Source organism: Necator americanus, chromosome I (assembly GCF_031761385.1).
Source record: "Necator americanus strain Aroian chromosome I, whole genome shotgun sequence".
Classification (NCBI taxonomy): domain Eukaryota; kingdom Metazoa; phylum Nematoda; class Chromadorea; order Rhabditida; family Ancylostomatidae; genus Necator; species Necator americanus.
In genome coordinates, this window is record NC_087371.1 from 27,267,382 (window position 1) to 27,285,942 (window position 18,561).

Genomic DNA, 18,561 nt, shown 5'->3' on the forward strand with positions numbered 1-18,561 from the left:
ATGACATCGGCTCCTCGCGTAACATGCGTCTCTAGATACGATGCAGGTTTTTTTGCGTGTTGCAGTTTTTACTGCATGTTGCGTGTAACGTAAGCGATTGTCGTCGAGCAAAGATCACACATACAGAAACTGTTGTTGGTGGGGGACGATCGCAGTCATTTAACTTAAAGGCATCACTCCACGAATCTAAGGTGGTAGGGATTTCAGGTGGAGTATTCGTATACGGGATGGGAGACTATGGAGAGGGAGGTGATTCCGTTCATTTCTTCCTAATTGCCGTAAAAAACGGCCCGGAAGATACGGCTTCAGGCGTTCTGGCGCACTATTTTCTACAGGGAGTTCGACTGGAGCGTGCCAGCCTTGCGCAGCGCCGCATCTTCCGGTCCGTTTTTCACGACAATTAGGAAGAAGTGGACGGAATCACCCTCCTCCCTCCATAATCTACGATCCCGTATACGAATACTCCACCTGAAATCCGTACCACCTCAGATTCCTGAGGTGATGCCTTTAACTTTCGCAAAAATCTCCCCGCAAAGTGAGCTCATGAAAGTAAGGTAATCGCATTTAGCGCAAACACATCTTTTTTTTATGATTAAGAAATGGTACCGTAAGTTGCTGATTTCGAATGGCCAGCCTCTTACGTTCGCTCAATTCATATATGTATGTATGTATGTGTATGTGTATGTGAGTGTTGTGCATTTAGCGATGTCAGTTGTTTTCGAAGATCACCGTCTGTCGCCGGTTCTTGTTTCTCCTCCTCCCCGTCATTACGACGGTGACGGCGACGACGACGACGTTCTGAGTTCTGCCAACAAACGTGTTCCACGTTCGGGCATGATTACAGTTCGATTAGTCGTGTGCACGACCCCGTTGCTCGCCTTCCCCATCATCTGCGGTTGATCTCCTATGTGATTTCTGATATAAAATTCAAAATCTTATGTATCCGTTCTTTCTATTTCTTTCTTTTCTATGCTCAGTTAACGAATAACAATCATCCGAGAATACCTCTAAATTACAATACCTATTCTATTTCTTCTATCAAAATTTGATTAAAACACTTTTTCGTCCAATAGGAATTTTCTGCTTTTTATATTTTATTTTTTGAGTATTTAGTTCACGTCAGTCTATTGCTGTCGCCATCCACGTTCACTTCACAAACTCTTACTGCTCGGAATACTATTCGAATTTATCTTTCATCGATGTGTGGTTCATATTGAAGTTCAGTGTGATTCATTGGCTCAAAAAAAAAAAAAAACACTATGTAATCCTGCTTTTTAGGAAGCGTTAGCTTTGATTTAGCAATTCTTTTCCCAAGAGACGGACATAAAAGCTGGAGATTCGACTTAAGTCATCTATTGCGTACATCTTCCACTATTTATTGCTTACATCTTAAGGTATATGGTTGACGTAGTCAGGGAGATGTTCCGCTCCGTCTGTACGATCGATCAGTGCTTCGAAACCGCCTTAGTGCCAACCAAGCTTTCATCACTCCAAGGTCAATGAATCGGTGCAAGACGTGTCTGGGAGGATGAAAACACTGATGATACAAATCAAAGGATTCCGAACTGAAGTGAACACGCGTCCCAAGCGGATTGATTAACGCCAGACACTTTACTCTTTATCCTTTATGGTTTGCGTCGGATAATGTCGGTTCAACTGCATATGTACGACGAACGTTGGACTGGGATAGAACAGGGATAACAGGGAATTTGTGCGAAGCAGAGTAAAAGTTCAAATTGCGTCAGATGCATCGCGTTCGTCCAGCGCAACATATTCGGTGCCTACCGTACCTATGTGCGGGCACCACCACATACTCCTTGCTCCGAATACTACGACACAGTCGCCACAACTCACAGACATTTCCTGTGAACATCATGAATCTTTCTGACAAGGGATTCCCTCAGCTCAAAACACTCGTTCCTCTCACTAATCACTAAAGCTTATAGCTACCATACAATAAGTTCGGTTTAAAAGTCAATAACGAGAAAAGTTTGTGCACTTTGTTTCTATATGATCAAAATCTTGAAAGGTATTGTGCTTTTTTCTAGAAACCATGCACTTTTGGAATCAAAATTGGAATTACAAGGAGAAACAGTTTCCTCTGCATAAGTGCCGGAAATTCACTAAAGATTTGGAGTATTAGGACTTGTTTAAAAGAACTTTTGCTTCTATATATCTATGCACTTCACTTTGGAAGTTTGTCAAGGACATATTTTGACGTATTACGAAAGTTGTCTAAGCAGCAGGAATAAAAACGAATACTTCATGGCTCATTTTTCTCCAGAGTGCAACGTCGATGAAGTGTTTATTTTTTTGGCGTTTCCTTTTTTGTCGTGTCTGCGACCTTCTGACTTCCTTTCTTTGCATTATGTTGTCTTGTTGAATTTTATGTCATTCTATATCATACATACTTTCAAGGACTCTCTGAACTTTTAAAAAAAAATCACGGCTACACTAAATCGGAAAAGTTTTATTGATTGTTTTTGTTACTGCTCATTTTTCGCACCGATCGGAGATGACCGGAGGGTGAATCTGAGAGAAATAAGATCTAAATTCTTTAGTGCTGAATAGTAAAGTAACATTAGGCCCTTTATCAACTTCCTATATGCTTATCTTGTAAATTTCCACCTCTAACGCCTTCACTAAATCTCATCAATTTTTAAAAGTATTTCATAGCTTCATAAAGTATTTTTGTATTCAAATTCACTGTATCCTAATTATAATATTGCTGTTATCTTACTTGAAAAATATTTCATATTATATATTTAAAAAATATTCTACAACTTCGGACCTGGTGTAGTGCAATCGGTTAGGGGTTCCGCTTCCTGCACGATCGATCGGAGGTTCGAATCCACCCTAGTGCTCACCAAACCTTTCATCCTTCCGGAGTCGATAAATTGGTACCAGACTTGTCCAGGAGGATAAAAACACTGACTTGACACATAGGCTAGCCCCCGCAAGTCATTGCATAGGCCAGTTACACGTTCGTAAACTTCAAATGATTCTGAATTGAAGTGAACGTGGTAGCGCATTCCAAACGCTTTTTCTAATGCTGGACACGTCATACTTTAATTCAGGGCTTCAAGTGCTTTCCAACTTTACATTTTGTTCGCTATTTTGATTTTTTATCTTTGTGCTACTATTTTTTTATTGCGCTCGTTATATTAGGCTGGACAGAGCAGGCAAACAGACAGCTTTTTTAACCCATTTTTTGAAATTTCCAGAACTTTCCATTTTTGGGCAAAAGCCATGTTGCACCATGTTGTAGTTGTGGAACATTCTCGAAGATTCTCCACAACACGTATATATAGCCGGGAGGACAGAAAAGCGCTGGCTCGATAGATCCCTCACACCTTGACGAGTGGCACCCGGTTTACCAGGATATCCATCTGTCAACCTCTCCTTCTTTGCCCGCATCGAAAGAGTTTTTCGAAGATCTTGTTATCGGATATGAGAGGTGGGTCCTTTACTACTCTAATGTGCACCATCTCGTGCGGCTCCCTGGGCGAGAAAACCCGCCGACGCAAGCCAAATCGGACCTCCACTCCAAGAAATGTCTTCTTTGTTGTTTCTGGGATTTGAGAGGAATGCTGTTTTATGAGCTGCTCCCACGAGACCACACCGTCATCGGCTCCATATACGCAAATCACCTCCAGAAGCTCGCATCGACTGTTCATGAGAAACGGTCGAGACGAGCTTCAGTGCACCTCCTCCACGTAACGCTTTGCCCCATGTAGCTAAGGAGACACATGAAAAGTGGATGAGTAAGGCTGGGACACGGTGCCCCATCCTCCTACTCTCCCTTGCCCCCTCAGTCTACCACTTATTCCGGCCTCTCAAGGCTTTCTCAGCTACGAAGATCTTCACCTGGTTTGAAGAAATCGAACTGGCGGTCAGCGACTTCTTCGACTCCCAGTCTCCCCAGTTCTGGGAGAAGGGAATCGTTTACCTGCCCATTAGATGGAACACTATCGTAGTTAATAATGGTGATAATATTATTGATCAATTTCTATTGTAAGCTGAGTAAGGAAAATCAAGCAAAAAAAACAAATGGTGACAAGACTTTCTACCCAGCCTAATAATTATTATAATTTCGGAGACTAGACGTTTTGATAATGCAACTTCAATTTTATTTCTTCCTCTAACAAATGCTATTCCTGTTATTTTCGTTTTTCTTCTTAGTGGAAATTTCACTGCATCCTAATTATAATAGTTATCTTATCTGTTGAAAGTGTTGCTGCTCTGCAAATGATAACTATAGCTACACTATACCACTATACTATACTGAAAAGATTATTTTCAACTACAGCGTATTTTCTTTAAACAATAACTCTCTAGTAATTAAATGTGAACACGCACATCATTGAGTTGAAGAATAAGTAATGAGCTTTTTTCTCAGTGTTAGAATAGCACAGAGAAGTGAAGAACACTCTGGCAAAATCTTGCTTATAATTTGATAGAAGGATAGAGAACTTCTCGTTCTGTGTTAGTTTTGTTATGACTTTTTAATATCACCAATTTCTGTTTTTCAACCTATTAAAATGGAGTGTCAAATGAATAGAAAGGCCTTTTTTGACATTTTTACATTAAATCGAAATGATAAGGCCGTTAAAGCAAACTTTGGTCCTGTATTTGGAGATGCAGCAACGCTTGAAGGTACCAAACAATACCGCTCATCGCGTTCCGAACCGTGGAATTTTGATCTGACTAGCGGAGCAATTGTCGTTGATTGTCGGCCGATGAGAAAGATTTAAGTCTTAGTTAGTTTAAGTTCACCAAGAACTAAATAGAGGAAGAACTAAGTTTTTCGCTACTTGTTCAAAAAAATGTGCAACCAATTAGTCACATATTTTCCAATATTCGTCGTTCTCAACAATGCTTTCCCATCCATCGTTGGTTAGATTTCTATGCTTCATATTGGTTTTTTTTCTGTTTTTTTTTGTTTCTATCTTGTTCTTTTCTAAGTTTTTCATGCACCATCCAATGTTCTCCTTTTATCATACAAATCTCGTTAGCAGTTTGAGATGTCTTTTCATCTCTGTTAAATGCAGAAAGTAGAATCTTTTAGTAATAAAATTAAAAATGTACTCTGTTTTGTCCACTCGACACTTCAATTTAAGTGTAAGTGAAGTGTTTGGAGTTGATCAGTCCGTTTGGGATGCACCAAAGCGTTCACTTCGATTCAGCATTGGTTTATGAACTCGTTTCTAGGTTATAGAATGACATGCGGTGGGTAGTCGATGTGTAGAGTCAGTGTTTTCTCGTTAGCAAATTCAGACGCCTTGTCTTCCCAAACAAGTCTGGCACCAGCATCAATCGCTCGGCGAGGCAGGGGTTGGTTGACCTTTGAACTGCTCCACATCCCCCCCCCCCCACACCACATCAATGATCTGAATGTATGGAATAGGAGGAAATTTTGATGCAAAAAATCCCCTATCAACTGATATGTAGCCAATAACTTGCAGTTCGTCAAAGTCTTTTATTTCTTTGAATATTTTGCATACTCAAAGTTGAAAACGTACCTCACTATTCCTCAAACGAGTAACTGCAGATATATAGTTGTATGGTTAGCGTCACCGCAGAAAGGTCGCACCCATCCGATTGAACACATTCGGCGGAAGGCAACACATATTTCGTATAGCAAAGTTTTACAATTCATCCAAGAAAAAGTTGAATTAACCGCCTAATATTGTCCTGACAAGCAATGCTTTTACGACATCCATTTGTCATGAAAAATTAGGTAATTGAGCGGTGCAAAGCTTCCTAAATTTTACACAGTTTTCATGAAGGAATGCTTCTTCGAGTAATACATTATATACTACATTTTTATGCGTTTACTAGTGCACTAGTAATTCTTTTCGTTGTTTGATAAGTAGCTTTCAAATAAATTCCTCTGTATTCAAGATAAGGTTGTAAAATTCTCCAATAATAATATAACTATATTAAGTTGTTTGAAAATTGAAATTAACTAAATTTTTGATTATCTAAACGAATTGTTATAAAATATAATAATAATTCTGGGGATGATGAGAAGATCAATAATAAAACGCAATTGATTGCAGCTTTTTCAACCGCGCAGAAAAACCGTTGAGTTCTCTAAAGCTCCAAGTTCTCTAAAAACAATATCTTCATTTCTGACATCTTAATTTTGGTCATCCGTATCATTTCGGCTGTCGTCATCCTTCAATGCTGTCATTTCCTTATTTATTTATTTCAACATAAACAAATAAGCAAAGAGCAACAACAAACATTTCCTTATTTACTTATTTACCAGTCTGAATGTCTGGCTGAAGCCGGACATCAGTTTTTGTGGTGTTCTCTTCGCTCGCCTTCACTGATGAATTAATCAAAATCAATCAAAAACTAATAGTTTTGAGATATTCTGTAAAATCAGAATTCTGTTTTTCTAACAATGTTTTCTTTTTTCTTTTTTTTTACCACAAATAAAGGCAAAATATTTCATAGTTTTCTTTCGCGTCAGTTCTACATTTCGAGAATATTCAAACTTCAGCTTCAAACATTCCTTCGAAAATAATATAATGCAGACACAATTTGAAAGTATTGCTCGAAATATGGGTTTTTCTTCCTGCGCCTCCCCCTTCCCCCTTCCTCCTCTCCCCAAGAGTTGTTGTTTTAGCACAAAGTGGCGTAAACGACATCATCCCACTAATAAAGATGACGTTCCTCTCCAGATCATGTAAATTGTTGTCTACTATTTAAGCAGCCGGTTTCATTCGTGTTTCCATCTTCTGAGGAAGGTATAATACCAACCTGAGGAAGACGTGGAAGGAAACAGAAGCACAGAGGAGTCCTAGAGGTGAGAAGCAAAGCGCGCAGTGGCCACGGGTGTAAAACGGTTGGAACGCCCCATTCGTCTTTTGCGACATGCACTCGAAGTTACTGCGCGATAGTACTGCATTGTGGTACAACAGTTCTACTCCGTTGCATCCGTCGCACCCCATTTTATAGCTATCTGGCGCCAGCGCAGCAATCCGACGCCATAGGACTCGTCGCACCCACTTTTTCGAATTTCGTGACACACACACACGTGACAGACTAAGCCCGTTATTATATAGCATGGTCATGATTTTCCCTAACCTTTGTAAGTTCTCGTGAAATTGAACTGGTTGGTTCCGAAAATGAAGGGCTACTCGATCTTCTTGCAGAGATTGCTGACGAACATGTCATTATTTATGAATTTAAACTGCTGCGCCATAACTAATGCTCGGGTAGCACAGATCATAAAAAGGCGAGATGTTTTAATTTCAGAAATCGCTGCGTATTTGTGCAAACCGACGTTGAGTGACCCAAATGGAGGGTGGTATTCGCCCAAAAAGGCAGTCAATCCTCATTGGACAACGTTCGCTCGATGTCTATGGCGAAGCTGAAAAAGGTAAAATGATCCGAATCACCTATGAAACTTCTGTCTTACCGACTGTATTCTGTTTAGGGCCAAAATTTGTCGTTTGGGTTATCAGTGTGTTCCGACGATGGGGATTTATTATCGCCGATTGGTCATGGACGGCTATTATTATATGTCTTATTATTTCTGCTCTATCAATGGTGAAAATCGTGCTTACACCGTGGGTTACTCCAGAAATCGATGAAAATTCCCTACAGATTGCATTAGAGTTGTTCCAGGCAACGAAACGAGATCACAGGATACACTCCTTATGGAGCTCGTGCTAAGGACGAGTTCCTAGAATATCAGAACTTCTTCTCTTCCCAAGGTAATCTTTTTCTTTTTCGATGATGATAGCAAAGGAAATTCGCTGAAAAATTTGAATTTATGGGAGAAAAATTCAAAGAATGATTCGATTTGGTTGGTCCTAGAAATTAGAAAAGCCCAGGTTTTGTCGCTAAGAACAAGAATGGCATCTGAAAATAACAGGAGAAATGTTGTAATACAATATTACATATAGGTATGCTAATATATAGATAAATTCTGTATGAACTTGAAGCGTATAACGAAATTGACGTGGTACAAAAATCCTTGAGAAAACGAAGAATCCGTTTTGCAGATACCAAATAATTAGGGAACCAGTGTGGTTCCTCTAACTGTCGTTAAAAAAAAGAATGGAAGACGCCGTGTTTACGACGATTTCAATTATAACGTGTCACTCTTGTGCACACACCGTGATCGCGAGGCTAGTGGTCGAAGATTAATAAGGTTCACTCATTGGCCTTTTCCAGTAAAACCAATGAGTAGGTAGAATGCGAAAATAAATCAGAATCAACAGGGTTTTCCCACGCTGAGGTCGCCTAACATCGCGGCAGTTCGACTTCCGAGGTTCAGACAAAAAAAGAACGAGAAATTTATGAGTAAGGCTTTAAAGGCATCACCCCACGAATCTGAGGTGGTGCAGATTTCAGGTGGAGTATTCGTATACGGGATGGAAGACTACGGAGAGGGAGGTGATTCCGTCCATTTTTTCCTAATTGCCGTAAAAAACGGCCCGGAAGATACGGCTTCATTCGTTTTGGCGCACAATTTTGTACAAGAGGTTCGATGGGAGCGCGCCAGTCTTGCGCAGCGCCGCATCTCCCGGTCCGTTTTTCACGGCAATTAGGAAAAAATGGACGGAATCACCTCCTTCTCCGTAGTCTCCAATCCTGTATACGAATACTCCACTTGAAATCCTCAAATCTGCACCACCTCAGATTCGCGGGGTGATGCCTTTAAGGAATATTGTAGTCGTCTAATCCCCGCTAATAAAGTAGAAAGCGGATAGTATGATTCAATGTTAAGGTAAAAATAGATACAATCAAGCCTCTAGGGACATAAATAGTGAAACAAACACAAATAGCGAAAGGCGAATCAGAAAAATAAACGAGTCAAAAACAGAAAGGTTAACATAAAGAGTAATTTGGAGGAAGCTCGGTGGATCGAAAAAGTAGGGGGAAAGGAGGTTGAGCTTAGGATGCTTTGCAAATATCGCGCTTCTGAGGAAGATGAGCTGTCCATTGCGAAGGGCCGAAATTGCGAAAAGAAGTTCACGGAATTTCAAGGTTAAGAAGTTGTTAAAAAATCATGCATTTTCGGCCACAAGAGATGGCATAGGAAAGAGGCGAAGCCATTTAGCAGTTCGAATGAAGAAGGATTTAGAGAGATGAGCATACTTTCTGCTGATTCTGTTCTGTTGGTGTTATATAATCCAAATCCTTCTACCCTGGAACTACTTCGTTCAAGCACCCAATATTTACTGGGCAGCAGACTAGTCTCTTTTCGAAGTATTCTGATGAAAAACACTATATCTGAGACTTATCTTGCAAACAGCAAAAGTTTCGATGTTAATATTTTAAATCGAGTATTGTAACTGGGTGTTTTGGTATACATATCCAATTCTAAGGAAAACAAGTTTTGTGAAGGTTTTTTGGACCTTCTCAGTCTTAGCAATGTATTTGTTGGTATAAAAACCCAAGCTTTGAGAGCGGTACTCTAAATGAAGTGAAGCAAATGTTTTATGCATCCTTTCATTGATTCATTGCAGCGAATTGTGAATAGTTAAATGTTGATGTTATCAATGTTAAAATGCTAATGTTACCAATGTTACTAGAAAAGTTTATCGAAAAACTGAACACTATTCCTAGATCTTTACTGATATTGCACTGTTTCAACCAAGATCAGTTGATTTCACAATTTACTGAGTCGGCTTTGACTTTGTCTAAATCATGAAGAAGTTTGTTGCCGGATTGGTCAATGATAAAAGAACACTGAGTTTTGGACTTGGTTTTGTTGTTTACAAAGGAAAACAAAAAAATCTGGAAGATGCTCTTGTGGCCAGTTTACATTCATTCTTAGCACTGAACTTCTTTAAGTGGTAATTGGGATAAGAGAAGGCCTATTTTTAATAGGGAAGAGATATGTTTTGGATATCGGTAACTAGGCAGCTTAGGAAATTTTAATGGGACAAATTTCGGGAATGCCTGATACATAAGACGTCAAAATAGGAGATAAAGTTGAGAGGAAAAGTAGTATTGATCAAACAAAGTGAACATTTAAGATGACCATGATAATTACTAAGACTGACGTAGTCGACGTTATGAAAATCAGGCAGTGCTAATACAATTATGTTGAGTGCTTCCTGAATCTAACCAAATTGTATATCGGATGAGGAAAAAGGAGGAAGAAGCAGGATACCCGACTACGGACTCAGAGTTATTGCCAAGGTGCAGGAGGCCAATGTGTCTTACTTCTGTCGACTTGAGGAAGGCATTTGATTCAGTCAAAATGGAAACGGTATGAGAAGCCTTGGACAACTAAGACGTGCTTACTCAAAACACGAAGGAAGTTTGAGATGTGTTTGAGTCGTGGCCAAGATTGGCATTGATCCTTGTTAACAGCTAACGTTTCGGCGACAGTTGTTGCTTTTCTTTCAAACAACTTACAACCCAAATCGGGCGTTTACGAATGAGAAGATGTGAACAATGCCAGCTTTGAGAATCTTTGTCGTTTACCTTCTAACTCGAGATACGAAGAAGAAGAAGTCCATGTTTTCATTATGGATCTGGAGATGTTCTACAGAGAAGACCACGCCTTCTACAGGGTCATTGTTGGGTTCTACAGAGAAGACCACGCCTTCTACAGGGTCATTGTTGGTGATTTCAACGCCAAAATTGGCCCCGGAACAACGCCCAAAGAACTTCACTTTGGAACTCACAGCCTTCAATGGAATGAGCAGGGAGAGAGGCTTTTCGAGTTTATCATGGCGACTAAGTCCATTCATGGGAACTCGAAATTCCAGAAGCCCTCCTCTCTACGCTGGACGTGAGAGTCACCTGATGGAGGGTATCATAATGAAATTGACCACATCATCGTCAGCAAGAAGTTTCGCCTGGCGGATATCGTTGTTGTACCAAGATTTCTTATGGGATCGTACCATCACCCTCTTTGAGAAAGATTTTGTTTCACACGGAGAGGAAGAAAAGTCGCCAATCTCACAAAGTGAGCTCCAAGAACCATCATCGAGTGGGATCTCTTAGCTTTTGAGAAGATTTCGCCGTGGAAAACGACGAATATGAACGGCTTGTGGAACGTTTTCACGACTGTTCGAGGAAAGCGAAGAGTTTCAAGGCCACTAAGAGACGCGTGTGTTCGGAAAGCCTACAGCTGATGCGTCAGCGTGGATCTACACGAGTTGTAGGCAATTTAAAACTCACGTCCGAGCTTGCAAAGCCTTGCAGAGAAGCGATAAAAGAGATCAAGAAGAGAAGAGCAGAAGTGTTGGCTGAGACTGCAGAGGCGGGAAAGACCATTCGCTACGCCCATTCGTCGTAATCCGCCAAACGTAAAACAAAAATGACTGTTCTCCGATCCCCAGATGGCAAAACTACAGCATGCAGAAAGAAGATGGAAAAGGTCATTCTCGACTTATTCCCAGATCTCCTCGACAGCCACTCCACTTGCCTCCTCACCATTTAAGGGAAGGTGGACATGTCATTCCAGAGGCCCTGCCTTCCGAAGACTGACATGTCATTATGTCGGTGAAGAATCGTACTTTAACCAGTCCCGACAGAATCAAGCCTGAACATCTGAAGTACACACCGCCACTCCTCATCAACACACTGGTGAGGTTCTTCATTCGTTATCTGTAGCTCTTCGTTATCTTCACTCGTTGTCTGCTTAAGAAGGGAGACCCACAAAACATCGGCAACTACCGCCCAATCTGCTCACTGTCTGTCATCTACAACAGGATAGGAAGAACATTAGATGGAGGACAGCCATGTGAGCAAGCAGGGCTTCGAAAAGGGTTCAGTACGATTGACCACATACACACCGTTTTAAAACTCATAGAAGTATTACGAGAGTACAAGATGCCTCACTTCTGTGTCTCACTTCCATCGTTTTGAACAAAGCTTTCGATACAGTCAAAACCAAAGCGGTCACGGAGGCCTTAGACTACCGTGGCGTCTCTACCACATGAACAAAGATACTTTGTGAGTTGTATAGCAACTTCACGACCAAAATTTCTCCATTCTGCAATGATATCATAATCGACGTGAAGAGAGGGGTTCGTCAGGGTGACATCTCACCCAAAATATTCAGCACCTCTCGAGAACGCAGTGCGAGGATTGGAATGGGACATCATGGGAGTGAAAGTTGAAGGCTGGCATTTGCACCATTTTCGTTTCGCTGATGAGATCGTTCTTTTAACATCAAGCATCAATCAATCGGGACGGATGCTGGGCGAATTTGATAAAATGTGTAAAAAGATCGGTCTTAAGCTGAACCTAGACAAGACGATGTTTGTGAGGAATGGATGAGCTTTTGATGTATCTGATGATGGTGGGAGATACCCGCTCTACGCAAGTGAAAGAAGGGATTCAAAGTATGCTCCTACCGAAGAGACGCTGCCGCATATGCCAAGGAAAGCAAAATTAGGTGGCCGGACACGTGATTCGTTTCAACGACAATCGTTGGACCAGAGCTGTAAGCGAGTGGATACCACGCGCCATCAAACGCACCGCAGGAAGACCGCCGACCCTATGGTCGGGCCTCTTTACAAAGTTCTTCGAAGAAAAATTCGACGCTCTTCAGGTCCCTCACAAGAAGAGATTCCACTGGGTAACACTTGCGGACGATGGGGAAAAATAAAAGTATTACTGCTGGCCGCTCGAGCAATTCGATGAACAATGTGATGATACAGGTGAACGTTTCGTTAGAGCCTGGAAATATGAAAGCCAGCGAAAGCCAACAGCAATTTATCCTCATCATCTGCAGAAAGCATTCAACCGATAAGCGTACTCAACGAACAACACATCGGCTAGTGCTTAACTCACTTGTTGAAAGTGGTAACGTAACAGATCACCACGTACCACAATTATGAATCACAAGGGCTTTTTTATAAGTATCTGACGACAGTAGATTAAAAACCGCACAGATCTTAATGTGGGACTAGTTCATTTGTGATCGCAATGCAGTCATCCTTTCTGTTCATTTTTGGACTTTTGGCGGTTATGCAAAATGCCTTTAATGTTCCTCCTGTTATGATCTCGGAGTCAAAAAATAGTATGGTAACTTCTACCTTTATTTCAATGTTTGGATGATATATTCTCAGTGTCTGCTCTGAATGGGGTAGAAAGTCTAGATTTTGCGAATTGCGAGTTTACTGGTGATATATTCACAATTCTCACGTCGTTCTGTAGATCCGTCGTTCTGTAACGTATTCAACTTCGCATCGCTCTGTTCACATCATCAGATACGTAAGTCAAACAGAATGGAGACTTTTCTGGTCCACTCGTCACTCCACTGCGTTAGATCATCGAGAAGGTTATCGTGTTTGTCGACCAATGTAGTCTTTAGCTGGGCACCCATTAGATATTGCCACTTTATGGGCCAGATTTACAGGCCATGTTTTTCCTGGGTACTCGATGAGACACTCGCTGCCGCTCTGTTTATGTTACCCATAACGGATTTTTTAATTTTGCTGAGACGCGCTTAAAGATAGTGGATTAAGGCTTCCAAATTTCATTCCACAAGGAGATGTGCACATTCAAAAAAGCCAACCGATTGTCTTTCGACTTCTTCCTTGTGAACGTAATGTGCGGACACTGCTGGTTGAGAAGATTGAAACACGTGTCTTGTTCTGCCTGTGTTGGCTAGACGACGCAACAATCATCTATACAATAACAACACGGCAGCGGTTTGCAGTGTATTATAGGTTTTTCGATTTTGAACATGAAAACAATGGCGAGAGTGATCGCCACCCTTTGTCCTATGGCTCGTCCTCTAATAAGTACTCGGTAGTACTGTACCTACCGTAGAAAAAAAGCAATTTAGGAGCAGGAACTTTGTTTTTGACGTCAAGTTGGTGTTGTGAAGAAAGCAAAGCTTTAACGGCTTTCTTAATATTACTTACAACCAATGTGCGCGCGATAACTTTCTTCAGCACGTTCAGGAAATTTAATCGGTGTTTTTTTCAATGAGCACAATCAAGTCCTGGGCTGAGAACTGACCAAAGTCACCCTCAGTTTGATTTCCAAAAAGCCCTATGTGCAAATAACTAACTCCGCGGTCTGTGAACTGCTACAGGTTGTCTTTGTATTCTATCCATCGGTTCTGGCATTACAGGAGATTCAGGAGATCAAAAATCACAAAGAATAGAAAACACAGAGCAAGACACAACACAAAGCTGCGTGAATGATCGATTGAGATATGTTATCAAGTTTGGGTAAGTTTGGATACTTGAAACACAAATTTGGATAAGGAGAAAAATAGGGCATACAAGAGCGAATGAGGAACGAAAACAAACTACGAAATGGAATGGTTCAACCAAATATGAATTCAAACTCAAGCAAACAACTCGAAACTAGGGTCCTGCTCACTTCTGCAATTATGGTGGAGTAAGAGTATTCACTGGTAACTTCTGCTTGTAAGGAGAATTACGGCGTTGTGGACGCGACGAAGTCATCGAGGGCATTTTCGGCGTCATCTTGGTTGGTGACGCAGTTCCGGCGCATGGAGTTGTCTGGTTGTTTGAAAAACTAATAACCTGTTGGTGAGAGGTCTGGCGAGTATGACGGGTGCGGCAGAGTTTCATATCCAAGTTGTTTAATTTTTGGAATACGGGTTGTGAGATTCGCTGCCAAGCGTTTTCGCGCAGCAGGATCGGACCCCTTTCTGTTGTCCTATTCCGGGTATATGCGCTCCAGTTTCCGGTGCATTTTGTCAATTTGCATTTATATACAAATATCTTGTTTATTATATATTTATGACAGTCTAACTTGTGACTTCTTCTTGTGTTTGATTCCCTCAAAAATTGTGTTGAATTCACACATTCAAAGAAGTTCCAGTTCATTAACAAAAACAGAGCATTCAAGGAGACAGGCATTATTTGACGTATATAAATAGTTAACGAGCTGTGAGCCTTCACAAAATACTTCTCCCTTTCATAACAAACTGCCATAACTCATCACGAATCCACTGCTGTCAAATACTCCAAATGTTCAAACTGTGTAAACACTTGATCAGTGTTGTAATCCTCATCATGACATATAATAACGGGCTTATTCTGTCACGTGTGTGTGTCAGTGACAAAACCTATAGAAGGGGGTGCGACGGGTCCACTGGTGTCGAATTGGTACGCAATAACTTCGTGTGCATGTCGCAAAAGGTGAATGGGACGTTGCAACCGTTTCGTACGTTGCTTTTCACCTTTATTACTCCTCCGTGCATCTTTTTCTTTCCACGTTTGCATCAGGTTGGTATTATGCCTCCCTCAGAAAGTGGAAACATGAATGAAACCGGTTGCTTAAATTAAAGCAGCCAACAGTTGATCTAACAAGAAACGTTATCTTTATCAGTACGTTGTTTGATACCTGTTGGTGAGAACAGGAAGAAAACCCGTACATCGAGTAATGCTTTAAATATTATATTGTGTCTATATTATATTGGAATCATAGGAGTATTTGAAGCTAAACCAGACTGGTTAATACATAATGCACACTTGATTTCGTTATGGCCACGGCCGCTGAGAGAACTTCGACAGACCGTTCGGTTGCCAAATGAGATAGTTTGGGGGTATTAAATCAAATAAATTAAAAAAAAAACACTGTTAAAAGCATGTTTCGTTTGTTTCAGGTTTGCCAGTAGCTCCGTATCTTTTCGTTGTCGCTAAGGATAATGGCAGTATGATAAGGCCAGATTGCATGCGTGAAACTGTGAAGGTAAGCGAACTTTTGCCATGGCGAAGTTGAAAAGAAGCCAGGATAAGCGCTATACATTTCAGATCCTGAATTATGCGATGAACAACATCACGATGCTAAATCGAATTACTGGACAGAACGAAAGCTTCAATCAGTTCTGTGATAGTTTCTGTCAGCTGAACGAACCTATACGACAGTTTTACGTGAGTACATTTCAGAAAGACTCCAACCAGATATTTGAAGTCTTCAGAATGCGTTGAATTTTCTTTTGTGATATCTTCTTTCTAATTTACTATTTGAATCCGTAATATGAGATGACGAAGTGTGCAAATGTTAAGTAATGTATTTATATACCACAGAGATTTGGGTGAAACTCTATTATTAGCCTGATGTTTCGACAAACTCATCTTTATCAAAGGCCTGAAAATGATTCGAGGTCTTTGATCCCATGCATATCTCATCAAACTCCTCCCTCCTTGCCAAGCCTCGATATTGTTCTACGCAAGACCACCGACCAGTCTCACCGACCAGCGGGGCTGGTGAACTATCGCGTTCTTGAAGATTGTCACCAAAGCTAATGAGATGTACACAATGTGCATTATCCTTAAGTACTGATGTCTGGATAACGTTGAAAAACTGCATGTAGGAAAACCTTATAGTTCACAGAGTGTTACGAACAGCAAAAAATTAGTGATGATTGATAAGCACTCATTTTGTTATTTACGGCTGGATTTCTGACGGAAATCCAGAATGCTTCCAATGCCTTCCTAGCACATACTTCTTTTTGGCGCGCTAATATCGTACATTTTGTTTCAAACTCATTTCTCAAACCCTAATGGTGTCATCACGCTTCCACGCCTTTTACCAGCAAATGTTTCTCGATACGCAGGTACAACATCCTCCCAGTTTCTCCAATGTAAGTGGCGTTGCACATTAGATACTCTATTCACTAGATTTGGTAGATACCACCGAGCTTCGTGCAATCTCCAGAATTACCGAATGAACAAAAACGCAACACTCTGACACACATTGCCTATCGCAGAATCTGTTGAGAACTAACTGTCGCTTGATGCTATTGTTCGGGATGTTCACCAATACAACATCATCTTGCAACTGTGCTCGCAAAAAATTAAAGAAGAAGAAGGGGATGCACAAAGGAATTCTATCTTCATATAGGATCCTCCCTATCTTGTTTATAGTTTGAGAGTGGGTGTCAAATTTCGATTTCGTGTAACCGTTTGAACTCGATATGCTTATGGCTAGATCCAGTGATGCCTCCTGTTCTCTATCCCCTGCGCATATTGCTGCTGCTGTTTTGACCATATTTCGATGATTGGCTTTTTCGTGCCATTAGGATCAGTTGACGTTGTGTTTATCAGTACGTTTTTCAAGCTTTCCTTGCGATACCATTTCACACTCCCAATGCTATTGCGTTCTTTTATTTGAGCATTTAAATAAGGCAGCCAACCATCTTTCGGTTGCTCTTGAGTGAGTTTTATAAACAGCGATCGTTCATTAGAAACTCCAAAGCATTCGTCCATTTCGGATTGCGTTGATGTTACGATAAAGCAGTCATCGATATAATGGGAGTACATCTGCGGATGACGTTCTATCAGTGGTTTTTCTATTCTGCTCTAAAGCGAAGAGCAAGAACTGTAGCAAGCCTCAGGCCCACAACAAGTCCTCTTATTTGAGAGAAGTGTTCTCCTGACCATTTAAAAATGTTGCGCTGGAGGTATTCGTTGGTGAGGATCATCATGCGTTGAATGCTTAGGCCAAACGTTTCTATGCTACGGTCACGTCTATCTAGCATTTCAGATAACGCTTTTCCTTTTGGACATTTGTGTACAAAGACGTCACGTCAAATGACTTCATGACACAATCTTGTTCGAATCTGGCATTTCTAAGATGTTCAAAGAATTGTGAACTGCTTGATAGATGAGAGGACACTTTTGATAGTAGTTGACTCACAATTCTATCTAGAAACCTAGAGATACGATCTGTTGGTCCTCCTACACAACTTATTATTGTGTAGGAGGACCAACAGATCTTATCTATCTAACTTATTTTAAAAGTCTCCGCTGACATTGATCTTAGGTCGTTCTTTGAAAGCGTATGCGTTTTAGCCAGGCCGTGAAAAACGGGGCAGCTCGGTGGTTCTATTTTTAACGTGCTAATGAATCTTTCGTCAATCCCAGCAGCCTTACCGATGCCGACAAACTTTTTTCCCTTGTTGCTCACCGAGATACGCAGTGTCCCATTAGATATTAGTTCTCGAACTTCTCGAAACCTTTACCATTGATGCCTAGTTAAGTTTCTGTGCCGCTGATTTCGATGTTGGTTGAAGGTAACTAACACTCCCGCTGATGCAATTCTAACTAATTGGCTTCACGAACAGGTTTAGGTTCTTTATAAAGAGTAAAAAGTATAAAGTAAAGTATAAAAAGTGAATAAAAAAGTTTCACCGTAACCTCTTTGGCATAACAAGAAAACGTAAATACACTTCCCAATGCCGAGGTTTCAAGAAGAGAGGAATTGAAAATAGTTATGTAATGATCGAAAGCTGTAGTAGGAAGCAACCTACGAACTCTTTGTGCTCACTCATGCATCTTTACAGGTTGAGAAACAAGACACGCTTTGAAGAAGCATTTAATCAGAAACTAAATTCCGATTCAGCGCTTTACCAAACTCGTGATTAATGATTTTAGTTTTACTGCTGCGGTGCGGAATCCTTCTTTTTAGAACGGGTATGTCATCATCACCGAACCAGGTGCTGAACCTACATCGAGAATAAAACTCTCCTATCCTATTTCTTCAGTATTCGGCCGTACATTCAGCTTACAGGTACACATCAGTTTCATGTTTGTTAACCGACATCAACTCTGTTTTTTTAATGGTTTATTTCTTCCTAGTGGT

At 40.8% G+C, this 18,561-nt stretch overlaps 2 protein-coding genes across 2 annotated transcripts in view; one reads left to right on the forward strand and one right to left on the reverse strand.

Annotated features, from left to right (window-relative positions):
• Positions 1-767: 767 nt before the first annotated feature.
• RB195_007001 (uncharacterized protein) lies at positions 768-3,789 on the reverse strand (the record flags this gene model as incomplete). Its single annotated transcript, XM_064180396.1, has 2 exons — positions 768-904; positions 3,651-3,789. The coding sequence occupies 2 exons, from the start codon at positions 3,787-3,789 to the stop codon at positions 768-770; spliced, it is 276 nt and encodes a 91-aa protein (XP_064037270.1).
• Positions 3,790-7,311: 3,522 nt separating this feature from the next.
• RB195_007002 (uncharacterized protein) overlaps positions 7,312-18,561 on the forward strand; it is a gene marked incomplete at both ends in the record, with an annotated part of 34,533 nt that continues 23,283 nt past the window's right edge. The window contains 6 exons of the mRNA XM_064180397.1: positions 7,312-7,393; positions 7,451-7,583; positions 7,642-7,730; positions 15,581-15,666; positions 15,729-15,848; positions 18,388-18,489. Coding sequence (XP_064037271.1) covers positions 7,312-7,393; positions 7,451-7,583; positions 7,642-7,730; positions 15,581-15,666; positions 15,729-15,848; positions 18,388-18,489 — 612 coding nt within the window. The remainder of the gene's footprint in view (positions 7,394-7,450; positions 7,584-7,641; positions 7,731-15,580; positions 15,667-15,728; positions 15,849-18,387; positions 18,490-18,561) is intronic.